The sequence below is a fragment of the Osmerus mordax genome, chromosome 10 (assembly GCF_038355195.1).
Source record: "Osmerus mordax isolate fOsmMor3 chromosome 10, fOsmMor3.pri, whole genome shotgun sequence".
NCBI classification, from domain to species: Eukaryota; Metazoa; Chordata; class Actinopteri; order Osmeriformes; family Osmeridae; genus Osmerus; species Osmerus mordax.
Window position 1 is genome coordinate 3,194,498 of NC_090059.1, and position 12,530 is coordinate 3,207,027.

The 12,530-nt window shown below is 49.4% G+C and overlaps 1 protein-coding gene across 1 annotated transcript in view; it reads left to right on the top strand.

Moving 5' to 3' along the window:
- The window catches only part of ctbp2l (C-terminal binding protein 2, like), a 13,346-nt gene extending 1,380 nt beyond the window's left edge, over window positions 1–11,966 (top strand). The window contains exons 2-9 of the mRNA XM_067245150.1: window positions 2,363–2,517; window positions 4,561–4,705; window positions 5,338–5,544; window positions 7,449–7,663; window positions 8,723–8,853; window positions 9,251–9,378; window positions 9,556–9,673; window positions 10,526–11,966. Coding sequence (XP_067101251.1) covers window positions 2,363–2,517; window positions 4,561–4,705; window positions 5,338–5,544; window positions 7,449–7,663; window positions 8,723–8,853; window positions 9,251–9,378; window positions 9,556–9,673; window positions 10,526–10,706 — 1,280 coding nt within the window. The 3' untranslated portion in view covers window positions 10,707–11,966. The remainder of the gene's footprint in view (window positions 1–2,362; window positions 2,518–4,560; window positions 4,706–5,337; window positions 5,545–7,448; window positions 7,664–8,722; window positions 8,854–9,250; window positions 9,379–9,555; window positions 9,674–10,525) is intronic.
- The last annotated feature ends 564 nt before the right edge of the window (window positions 11,967–12,530 follow it).

Sequence of the window (12,530 nt, forward strand, 5' to 3'; positions counted from 1 at the left end):
CAGGAAAGGCGCATTACAGTAAAAATAATTGTTATTATTATTATTTTTATATTCAGGGAGGTGGGAGACACAACTGGGCTTCTCGTTAGGGGCAGCCAATCACAACGCCCTCCTCGTGTCAACCTATTTAGCAGGAAGGATCTTGGGAAAGAATGTGGTGTCATTTAGTCTCCCTAACATTACACATAAGCATTATTTATTTATTTATGCGTTTCATCCGTGCTCTCTCAGTGAAAGGTACTGTGGCCGTGCCAGTGTGGATTCGAGGGGCTTGTGGGGTTAAATGGTGCCCCCCCACCCTATCTCCAACTCTCTCCAGACTCACTGTCACTGAAAATAAAGCCCATTACAGCCCAGGCGTCGTTAGATGATCACCATGACAACATGCATGAAGACATAGATCACACTTTGGCTGTGATTCCATCCCCTTAGAATACACCCGGCTGGACTGCTCTCTTCCGGTCTCTCAGCTCTCCATTCTTCTCCTCTTTATCCTCCTCTTCATAGTGTTTGTGTCTTTTCAAGTCTCGAGGGAGCTCTGAAGCTGAGAACAACCACACTGCTGTTTAATCGGACTCATTTTTATCCACAAGCGAGACTCTTTTTTTCTCTTTTCTGCCTGTTGTGTTCTGCCACAGTTTATCAGAAGAAGGAAAAAGAAGATTTGTTTCATTCTGCGTCTGTACAACTTTCTCACCTTCACCTTTCAATCTCCTAATCTCACCTTAATCTTCCTTAAACCTGACCCCATCCCCCTCTCATCCTGGGGAGCGTATAGCTAACCAAAGCGTGCTCACTCTCCTCTTTCTTAATCTCCTCTCCCCAGAGTGTGTGTGGGTGGGGGGGGGGCTGACGTCAGTGTCTGTAGTCTAACACACACATGGAAATAAACACACACACCCTCGTGGTGAGCTCATCTGTACGCACACAGATAATGATCTTACTGACAAGGCACAGGAGACCCAACACATGCACTCTTGGACACACAAAGAAAGCCACACGTACACACACACAAGATAAGGCAGAAGAATATGACATCAGGGTTGTTCTTGTCTCCTGGGGGACCGGTGCAACCTAGCCAGTGTGTAGGCACTGTTGACAGGATCAGTGGCAGATCTATACCTGTAATTACCCCCCCACCCCCGCCCAGGCATGTTCTCCCTCTGGTCCTGTTAGTTATCTAGCACAGTTATCTCTACACCCGCCACCCTGTTGAGCACAGTCACTCTCCTGCCCGAACAACCACAATTTATTGAGTCGCCTTGCTCAGCTCAGCCGAGCCTAGCTCAGCATAGCACAGCACAGCTCAACATGAATATTGATGTCGCCCAGCTTGTTAACACCGTATGAAGCTTGCCTGGTAATTGTCTGTCCCTGTGGCGTGACACGTCTCCATCGCGGAGGTGTGACGAGGTCGTCCAGCCTGGGACCTGCCACTCCGCTTACAGCCGAGAGGTCGGGAACAAGCGGGGGCTGAAATGATTCAGCCGCTGGTTCTTAAATTGGTGCTCTTTAAAGGGCCGTCTTGCCTTATAGTACATACACATTGCAGTACATGCAGACACTACACCTCTTGACTAGACTAAACTAGACAACATGTAATCTGTTCTTATAGTGATGTCACCATCAGCTTTCTGTCTGTCCTATTCTCTCTCCTCTTTCTTCCTGTCTTCCTGACAATCTTTTCTCTCACTCCTGCATCTCTTTCTCTCCATCTATCTCTTTCTCACCTTCTCTTCCTGCTCTCTCTGAACAGCAGCTGCTGCCTCTCGCATCATTGCAAATGTAACAGGTGTAGTCGCGCTGCTCGTCAGTGAGGCTTTCTCCCAATCTTCCCCGTACTGGGATTCAAACTCGGGTCCTCTGACTCACAAACACGAATACGACCTTTACAAACAGCGCTTTAACCAGCTTTGCCCCCGAAAAACAAGGTATTCAATGGCTCGGGTGGGTGGTATTTATACTGGGGAGCGTGTGTGCATATGGTTTGGCTGAATGTGTGTGTGTTTGTGCATGCATGCTAGCGCGCTCACTGTTGCAATGCGGGTGGCTAAGCGGAAGGGGCCCCTGAGGAATAGCAAGGTGAGCTGCGTGGGGTTTCCGGTAAAACGAGACTCGTTGGCTAATCCAGTCTCCAGTCAGCTCATTGATTTATCGAGCCGTGTTCGTTAGCTCAGCAGAGCCCTGTTCAGTGCCATAACCTATTTAGGCAACACATGGAGGGGGGGGGGGGTTCTTTGTACTGCTGTGTGGGAACTGGGTTCTGTTTGTTGGGTTATCCTTCATATATACTGTGTGATGAGGACATGTAATCATCCATTGATCCTGCCATGGAGACTAACCTTCCTCCTCTTCTGACCAGGTATCCGGCCCCAGATCATGAACGGGCCCATGCACCCTCGCCCCCTGGTGGCCCTGCTGGATGGGCGCGACTGCACCGTGGAGATGCCCATCCTCAAAGACCTGGCCACCGTGGCCTTCTGCGACGCCCAGTCCACCCAGGAGATCCACGAGAAGGTGGGACACGCATCCAAACATTGCACACACACACACACAAACACAAACTGCTAGCTCGGCATGCATCCATATACCGACACACACACACTCTACCTCACAGGAGCAAAGCTAGCTAGACAGACAGCTGAAACTCCGCCCTGCCGTCAGTCACTCACAGTGTCTCGTTCCATTTTGCCCCCCTCCACTCCTCCGTAACATGGTGCTAATACATGAAGTGCACTGTATTGGCCTTTCGCTCTCTTCACCTGTTAAAATAAAGTGGCCTCATTATGCTTTAATGTCACTTGGTGGCAAAGTGCGCGGTGCCTATATCACTGCCATTGTTCTAACGGAGAGCCTCATAAGGGGAGTGCGGTGTAATTACATTGCCCCAGCTTGTAGGAGCTTTGTATTGCTTTTTATGCAGCGCAAGCGGCTGCTGAATATATATATATATATATATATATATATATATATATATATATATAAACTGTACAGGGCCTCAGCAACTCCGATGGGAATCTCCTCCAGATGCTATCTACATCTGCAGCGGGGGAGGGAGGGAGATTGACTCCCCCTCTCTCTGCCTTTGTGAAAATTGGAGACGTGTTAATGACATAAATAAATGAAATAATAATAACACACATTTGCATAGAGATCTACAGTATTCAATCTCATACCTTGGGGAGGAGGTGAGGGAGGGAAGGAGGGGGCGTACACTGTAGACAGCATTGTTGTTCCATAGCGCATCTTCTCAAGGGTCACTGTGACAGGCTGGTCATTTTGGAAGACAGTGGCTACTGGATAAGACAGCACTGTTTCATTTAGTCACTGACCACTCAACCAGAAAGGTCTCGAGATGCGCATCAAAGGAGGAAAGGGCTCCTCAATGTTCAAAGAACAGACACACACACACACACACACACACGTTTATGTACCAGACCTTATGGGTGAGACTAACATGGTAAAGAGGCAAGCAGCCAAAACAATAATTTTGACTCCTTTTTACTCCACTGCTGATCACTGCATAGAAGTTAATAGTTTCATGTTCTAGACTACACTTCTACATTCCTTGTTAAATTGTTACAATATGTGTGTTATTGTAAAGAGCCTCTGACTCCCCAGTCCCTGTGTGCCAGCTGTGTTCAGACAGAGCTGGTGTAAATGTCATCTCTCAGCAGTCCGACCCGACTCTCTCTGTATCCCGCTACATCAACACCGCTCGCTGGCAGGATGACATCAGAGCCATAAAATCCCTCCCTGTACACCATGGAGTCGCACACCCACTCAAAAATGGAGGGCTCTGCTTCGTGCCAGTGAATAGCTCAGCCCTGTCTCAAACAATACTAGTCCAAACCTATAGGCTCCATTTTCAGTGGACCATGGGGGGGGAAAAGTAGGAAGATTAAGTCACATTTTCCCTCTGAGTAAACGATGTTCAGAACCACTTTCCCTCACAAAATCTTTCATTGGCCCAGTCATTTGTCTGCAAGCGTGCTTTGACTCTCGCAGAATGGAGCCTACGGCTAGTTGTTAAGAGAGTGAAAGAGAGGGAGAAAAAGACTGTTTGTGTGTATGCACATGTGTGTGTGTGTGTATAAGAGTGAGTGTGTACATCCACATGCGTTCCAAGAGCGCTATAACCTTGAATTAGCATTTCTCAGGCCAGTGACACAACTCTAATAAGAACTGTATGGAAATTCAGTAATCAGCACTAATGCAGTTAGCCAAGCTAAGGATAGATGTGGACCCTAGCAGGCTGAGCACGGTCTGGATGACAGACAAGCTTGTCTCTTCTGGTCCAATCAGCACATGAGCGGTGTGTGACGCGTGGACTGGAGGTGAAACCCTTGCTATCTAACGGTTAGGGTTAGAGATTAACAAAGCCCATCAACATGGAATTTTCAGCAGTTACAAGTGACACTGCTTAGACACTTGTGTTCTGGTTGTATCTTAACCCTTTTAAGTGTGTGGGTGTGCTTGTGTTTGGGTGTGTGTTCAGTAACAGTAACAGTGCAAGGAACCATTTTCCCTAAAAAGTTGAATGTGTGTGTGTGTCACCAGGTGCTGAACGAGGCGGTTGGTGCCATGATGTACCACACCATCACCCTGACCAGAGAGGACCTGGAGAAGTTCAAGGCCCTGCGCATCATCATCCGCATCGGCAGCGGCTACGACAACATCGACATCAAGGCTGCAGGAGAGCTGGGTAGAAATCTCTGTCACACTCACGCAAAACCCCAGCCCTTCCTAGCTCACCACACTGTTCAAGCATATGGTCACGCATGCAACACTTCCAGTTGAAGCATGTACGTGTGGGCTGAGATCTGAGTGCACTGCTGTCTCTCTGAGGCTCCCTTCCTGTATGACTTCAGCGTCAAAGCAACCCACCCCCCCAGTTGAGCCAGTTCAAATGGACTCTGTGTGCCTGAGGCCAGTTGTGTGTGTGTGTGTGTGTGTCTCGATGTCTCCGTGGGGACATCATCCAGCTTCGCCAAGAGAGAAAATGTGGTGAGAGAGAAGTTCAAACCCAATCTGAGAGAGGAAGAGAGAGAGGAAGAGAAAGGGAGGGAAAGAGAGGAAAGGAGAGAGATGAAGGGAGAGGACAAAAGCAGAAATAAATATTGAGGAAGAGGTGTAGAAAGGGAGGAAGAGGGAAAGGGGGAGAAAGAGAGCAGTGCCATACAGCAGGCTAGGCTACCTCAGGTCAAACGGAATCTGCCATTGATGAAGTTCACGACATGACATCATCACCCACAAGGAAGATAGGGAGGCCTTGAACTACTGTTTTGCTAAAACAGACTTTAGCCATGCCAATCTAACCTCTGTGTGTCCTTTCAGGCATTGCAGTGTGTAACATCCCGTCGGCAGCAGTTGAGGAGACGGCTGATTCCACCCTGTGCCACATCCTGAACCTGTACCGACGGAACACCTGGCTGTATCAGGCCCTGCGCGAAGGCACGCGGGTACAGAGCGTGGAACAGATCCGTGAGGTGGCCTCCGGCGCCGCCCGTATCCGCGGCGAGACCCTGGGACTCATCGGTTTCGGTAAGAAGGAGCGTGGGGTGGAGGACTTTAACAGATTGAGCAACAGTCTTTATCTTTTTCTCCCGTTTATATCTCTCTTCCAATCTTTACTCTGTCTGTATCGCCTGGCTTGCCCTCTCCTGTCTTTCAACTTTCTCTCTCTCTTTCTCTCTATGCAGCTCGCCCCCTCTCCATCCCTCTTTTATTTTCTGCATGTTCACATGTCTTCCTTCTTGTCTCCTTTTCTTAAAAGGTTGTTCTCTCTCTGTGTCTCTGTCTGTCTGTCACAGATTATCTCAAGGTTGTCTCTTCTCTCCGGGGGCGGGGGATACCGGAGGGGAGGGGGTGGGGGATCTCCATTCTCTTCCTCTCCTTTTCTCCACATTATTCCTCATTATCGTTCCCCCTCATTCGTTCCCCGACATTCTTTTGTTCTTACCCTCTCTCTTTTTAACACTCTCTTTCCCTCCCCTCTTCTCCCTCTCTCTTCCTCTCTCCCTCTCTCCGTTGCTCACTCCCTGTTCTCTCCTCTCTGCCATAACCATGCTTCCTGTGGCCAGATGTGTGTGTGTGTGTCCAACATGGGGCCGGCAGATGGAAATGCCTGCCCCCTCACAAGCCTCTCCAAAGTGCACCTTATCTACCACACACACCTCCCTTCCCCTCAACCACCCCCACCACCACCCTACCTTCACTTCCGCCTAAACTCTATGTTGGTGCAAGACATCCCTGTGCCCAGCCTTTCCCTCCCAGACCAGACCCCCCCCCCTCACACACACAGACGGCACAACAGGCATTGGAAGATGGGTGGAGTCTGGAGAGGAGGGGGGCAAGGGGGGTCTGGTGACACTGAGCCTCTCTGACATTGCAGATAAACAGAGAAACTCTGAAACACGGGCTGGGCTGCGATCTGTCTGCACAACTGTTTTTCTGTGTGAGTGTCTGTCTGTGTGAGTGTCTGCTTGTCTGTGTTTTTGTCTGTGCTCCCACTGGCCCACACCAGCCCCTGAAATGCCAGCTTCGCAGACTGAGGGAGGGGGGCATGGGGTAGGAAGGGGAGGGAGAGGTAGAGGGGATTTGGGGGTGGTGGTGGGGAAAAGTGCTCTGATGGAAGAGCGGTGACTCTTCCATCTTTACAATAGGAATATCCCTGAAGATCGCTGTGCGAGGGGGCACACACGCATGCACACACAAAAAAGGCCACTGACTAATTTGAGTCTGAATTCACAAATTGGGGTGTTTACAAAGGTGTCATACATTAAATATCACATTATTCATTATTCTGTAGTAAAAAAACAACATCCGGTCAGTGATTTTTCTGTATTGATTACATTCCTAATATTCAAAGCATCCTGCTTAGTGTCTGTACAGAAGCCTTCCCCTGTGACACATTGCTGAGTCAATACAGACAGTCCCATTGTGTCTCCTCAGAATCATCAGGAAACCGACATAGCAACCCAGTGTGAGAGGGCCAGAGAGAGAGATTATGTCTGGTTATGTGTGTGCGTTAATGGATGAACTGTGTCTGTGTGTTGGTAGAACTGTCTCCTACAGTAAGGTCTCAGCTGTGTGTGTGTGTGTGTGTGTTGGGAAAGTGTCAGCTGAAATGCTGTGTTAAAACGCCACCATCCCAGAGTGGACTTTGAGAGAGACTCAAGAGCTATATTGATTCCTTTCACATCGCAGGCAGGCAGGCATCCAGGCAGGCAGACAAGCAGCCCACACAACAAATGGTGTGTGGGCTGAGAGAGGGAGAGAGGGGAAGAGAAGTGTACTGCATACAGTACACTTAAAATCTGAAACGGGGAAAGAATTGCCCCCAGCCATGCAGTACCCTTTCTAACAGAGGGTGTGTTCACATTCTTTTGTGTGTGTGTGTGTGCATGCGTCTGCGTGCGTACATGTGTGTGTGCGTACATCCCCAGGCCGGTCGGGGCAGGCGGTTGCGGTGAGGGCCAAGGTGTTCGGCTTCAACGTGATCTTCTACGACCCGTACCTGCAGGACGGCCTGGAGCGCTCGCTGGGGGTGCAGCGCGTCTACACCCTCCAGGACCTGCTCTACCAGAGCGACTGTGTGTCCCTGCACTGCAACCTGAATGAGCACAACCACCACCTCATCAACGACTTCACCATCAAACAGGTACGGACGGGCTCCATACACACACTGTGGGCCAGGCTGACTTCTCTGTCTCACCATGTATGGGTGTGTGTGTATGATGCACACATGTGTTAACAAGCCGCAGTAAGTATACACATGTAAACAAACCCCATCTCCTTGAGCATCCTATCAAACCGCTTCAAATTTGAGTTGCTGCAGAGAGATACACCCACACGTGGTGAGACAGAGATGTCATCCTGGCCCAGAGGGCTGCTCTCTACACACTTTATCATACACTACTTCTATACTCTGCACACTCTATGCACAGTCTAGACACACTCTACAAACTCCACACGCTCCCCTCACTCCACATGGTGCAGTCTCTCTGCTACACTACAGGCTGCACACAGCCCAGAGCAGCAGCAACCCCCTTAGTTTCTTCATCCTAAGCTCCCCAAAGCTGGAACAAAATGTATTCCCCAGCTCTGTCAAACACAATTAGCGCCAGCCCACGGCTAGAGCAAATATATCGACTAGGCTCCATGGGCGGGGGGCTGAGGGCACCGAGGGAAGAGGGGGTGGATGGGGGTCTTTGTGTCAACTTGGTATACTGCCACCTGCTGGACAATACAGGACATTACATACTTTGATCCAAGTATATTCACTGGATTTTTTTTACTACCATTTCTTAATTAAAAAAAATTCAAGACGTTTTTTTTTCTAATGGCTTCTAATGTAATCATCCTTCAGTCAGGCATTCATCTTTTAGGGTTCAGATTGGATGTAGACAACCTCCCCCCTCCCTGTTCCATCAGGGATCAGACAGACGGGTCTGCACTCAGGTGCAAGGCCTTCAGTGGCTCACTGCTGTCTCATCTCCATCTCTGTCCCTGTGTAATACCCTCAAAGGAAGATTGACAGATCAATAACCCCACTGATGGAATCCTTACATTTCAAGGCTACTCTCTCATCTCTCTCTTTCTTCTCCCCTTCACTCATCTCTGTATTAATTTGATATTTGTTGTTTATTGTTGAGTTTCCTTAAATCTGACTGTATCTAGTTACGTTTTCTTGTGTGTGTGTGTGTGTGTGCGTGCGCAGATGCGTCAGGGGGCGTTCCTGGTGAACGCAGCTCGGGGGGGTTTGGTGGATGAGAAGGCCCTGGCCCAGGCCCTGAAGGAGGGCCGGATACGAGGGGCTGCTCTGGACGTCCACGAGACAGAGCCCTTCAGGTGAGACACACAAATGCACGGACTGACAGACGATTCACTCTGCAAAGGAGTTTGAGCTTTACTGTCAGAAATGACCTCAGACAGGAGAGATTTAACGGGCAGACACAGCTCCCATCGGCCGAGCATCGGAAACAACTAGTGTTGATGTTTTAGTGCAGGCGTCTGTAAACTAGGTGCGGGACCGGACGGAGGACACTCCAGCCGCCACTGAGCATTTCATAACTGCAACCATACTGCACTACATCAGACACCGGGTGCAGGTCTGGCACGCTGGCAGTAAGCGAGCGAGGGAGGGAGGGAAGACTGCTGGAGGAACAGAGGAGAGGAAGGCGGGTGGAGAGGAGCAGATTTGGCATATTTCTTTCTCTCTTTTTATATCCTCCTCCCCCAACCTCAGTTTTGCCCAGGGCCCTCTGAAAGACGCCCCAAACCTGATCTGCACGCCACACACAGCCTGGTACAGCGAGCAGGCCTCACTGGAGATGAGGGAGGCTGCCGCCACTGAGATCCGAAGAGCCATCACCGGTAAACCCCCCCTCCAACCCCACCCCTGCTGTCTTATTCCCACTTCAATAGATCTTGTGATGGCTTTCTTAACTTAATGGCCTTTAGTTGCCCCTGCTAACTGTCACTTAATTCTTCTGTGTGTGTACGTGCGTGTGTGCGTCCTTGTGCCTGGGTTTTCTTCTCCCCGAATCAAAGGCCGTATACCTGACAGCCTACGAAACTGCGTCAACAAGGAGTTCTTTGTGACAACAGCACCGTGGGCCGTCATGGACCAGCAGGGCGTGCACCCCGAACTCAACGGTGCAGCCTATAGGTATGAGGAGGAAAGGAACCATCAATTAACCCCCCTTCCCCAAACTTCAGGAATATTATCACCTCCGTCATTGCCCATTTTGCCATGATTTGCTTCAAACTGCAGTTTCACCAAACGTCTCATAGAATGAAAATATACTTGATAGACCTGAGATACAACAGTAAGAAAGCGAGTGACTCAGGTGTATGCCTCTGCCTTCTAGACCCTCTCCTCCTGTAGTGTAGCTGTCGTTATGCGTAGATCCTTTTCGTTGACCCCCCCACCCCACATTTCTGGGCCCACTGATCAGTCTGCCCCCCTCCCCCACCCTCCATGTGCTTCTCTCACACAGCCAAGTGAACCAAACTCTTCACGCCATTACAACCGGTGTACCCCAAGACAAAATTAATGCCTAAAATCAGGAGCAGGTAACTACTCCCTTTAATTCAGATCCAGATTGACCCCCTCCCCCTCAACGGGATCTGGATTGACCCCTCTATCTCTCTCTGTCCTGATCTGCTGTGTGCCATTTGTGTGCCCCCCTCAATACACATGCTCAAATACCCTCCACCACTACCCCACTACACATTATACACCTATACACCAACCACTTAGTAAAAACTGTAGCAGGTGTGTGTGTGCCAGCATGACCCAAAACCATTTCACCATTGTTCTCTTGTGAAACTTGTGCTTACAAGCGTCCAATGGTACAGGTTGGTACAGGAGACTTGTAGAGCAGCTGTGGAGATGAAAGGGGCAATACACAGACCTGTATCTGAGCCACTGGGAGGAACCCTGCTGGGGTTTGCTCACTCCCTGGGTCACTCTCTCCACCTGTCTTAACCTCTGATCCCCCCCGCCCTTTTCCCACAGGTACCCACCAGGCGTGGTGGGCGTGGCTCCGGGGGGCATCCTGGGGACGATTGAGGGCATGGTGCCAGGGGGGGTACCCATCGCCCACACCCTGCCCTCCGGGACACACCCTTCCCAGGCCCCATCGCCCAACCAGCCCTCCAAACATGGCGAGACCAGAGAGCACCTCACTGAGCAATAGCGGCACAGAGGAAACGGCACACACACACACTTGAACCCTCCGACAACCAACCCCATATCCACTTGGGACCAAGAGACACACACAGAGGAGGCTGGCTCAGTTCAGCTCTGGGAACAGTGAAGTGTTCCATGGATATTTACTCTATTGTTTAGTTTCTACTCTCTCTCGTCTCCTTTTGGTTCAATACCTCTACTCTTTAATGCTGATGTTTTTTCTTCCCGTGGTATCCGGGGCTGAGTCCAGTGTTAGCCTCCATGGGGACGTGCCCCCACACCCTCCCCACCACCCCCCTTGAGCTAATTTGATTGGGCTCGCTTCTGGACACGCAACCAAGGGGAGAACACAGGAACTTTGAGATTGTGTGCTATTGGACCTTGCCCACCCTCCTTCTTCCCCTCCACTCCAACCCACTCCCCGCCAGCCTCCTTTTCTTATGTAACTGTGTGTGTTGTTAGCTTTCCTCCTCAAGTCCATTCTGTATTGCCCCCCTCCCCCCGGAAGAGAATATTTTTTATTTTGATCTTCAGTGTGAAAGGCAGAAATGAGATGACAAAAAAATATTATAAACTATATATATTTATCATTCATCAAACAAAAGGAAAAACCAAGATTGCTCATCAGTATCAGTAATCTAGTGAGTAAACTTTAACCCTTTCCTGACGAGGTAACCTATTGCTATTATTACAACGGTTGTAAGTTCAACAAGTTGGTCACCAGAGGGCACATTTACACAGTTGTTTGGTGTGCGTGTGAATCTCCATTTTCCCCCCACATAGATCACATTTTCAAACGAATGTATTTGCTGAAAGCCGATCACTTAACACTGGCCAGAACTGAGACAAACCCTTGGCCTATTTGAATTGAGTGAAATACAAAAGTCCTGAATCATCGTCCAACTCTTTGATTCCTCTTTGCTGCAACAGTCGGTACTGAAAAGCAATAGAGTAAATATTGGTTAATACATTTGGTGTGTTGGTCAGTGTCCAGTAGGCGGATACTCTGAATGTTCGATTGCTGTCCCGTGGCTTTGGAGTTAGAAAGAGGGAAGAACTCTGTTGTGGAGATGTTTCCTTTGTCTCTGCTACAGTAAGTCTGAACCTCACTCACACTATCTGCCAATAGATAACGTCTTATGGGTAGTGAGAGAGTGGGTCATGTGCCTGTCAGCACAAGGAAAGCAGACATTTTATGTGCAGCTGTCAGTGGAATATTGTTCACTATCACAAAAGGGGATGTGTTCGACTACCCCCCCCCCTCCCCCCACAGCCACCCCCCCCCCCCAAACCCCCCAGAAAGAGGGTGGAGAGACTGGGTCTCTGCGTTTTTTGTTTGTGTGACTCCTCACGGTTGCCCAACTATCCATGGCGACCGATCACCATGTCGGGTGGTGGTAATTGTACCGTTGCTACGATTCAGTGTGAGCGGGAAAGGGTTAAAGAACACTTCATTCCTTAATGACTCAGGAAAACACTTTTTTGAAGAGAGTTCTTTTCCCCCAAAAAACTGTCTTGACAAAGAAAAAAAGCATAATCTGGTTAGTCTGTATTCCCCCCCCCCCCCCCCCCCCCCTTCATTGTGGTATTTTTCTATAACACGATGCATCCCATGTTTCTGGTGTTGAAGAGTTTTGCAGAGTCCTGTTAGATTTGTATTGCCTAGGTAAATGTTCCTATAACCATAGTCCTATGTGATCCATCCCTCTCTCTCTTTTATTTTCTTTGTTCTATCGAAGGCCAGGTTCTTTGGGGAGTCATGTACTCTGTAAGAGCAATAGCAAAACTCCTACTTAGTGTCCCACCAATAGCAAGCGAAGAGGCAGCCAGC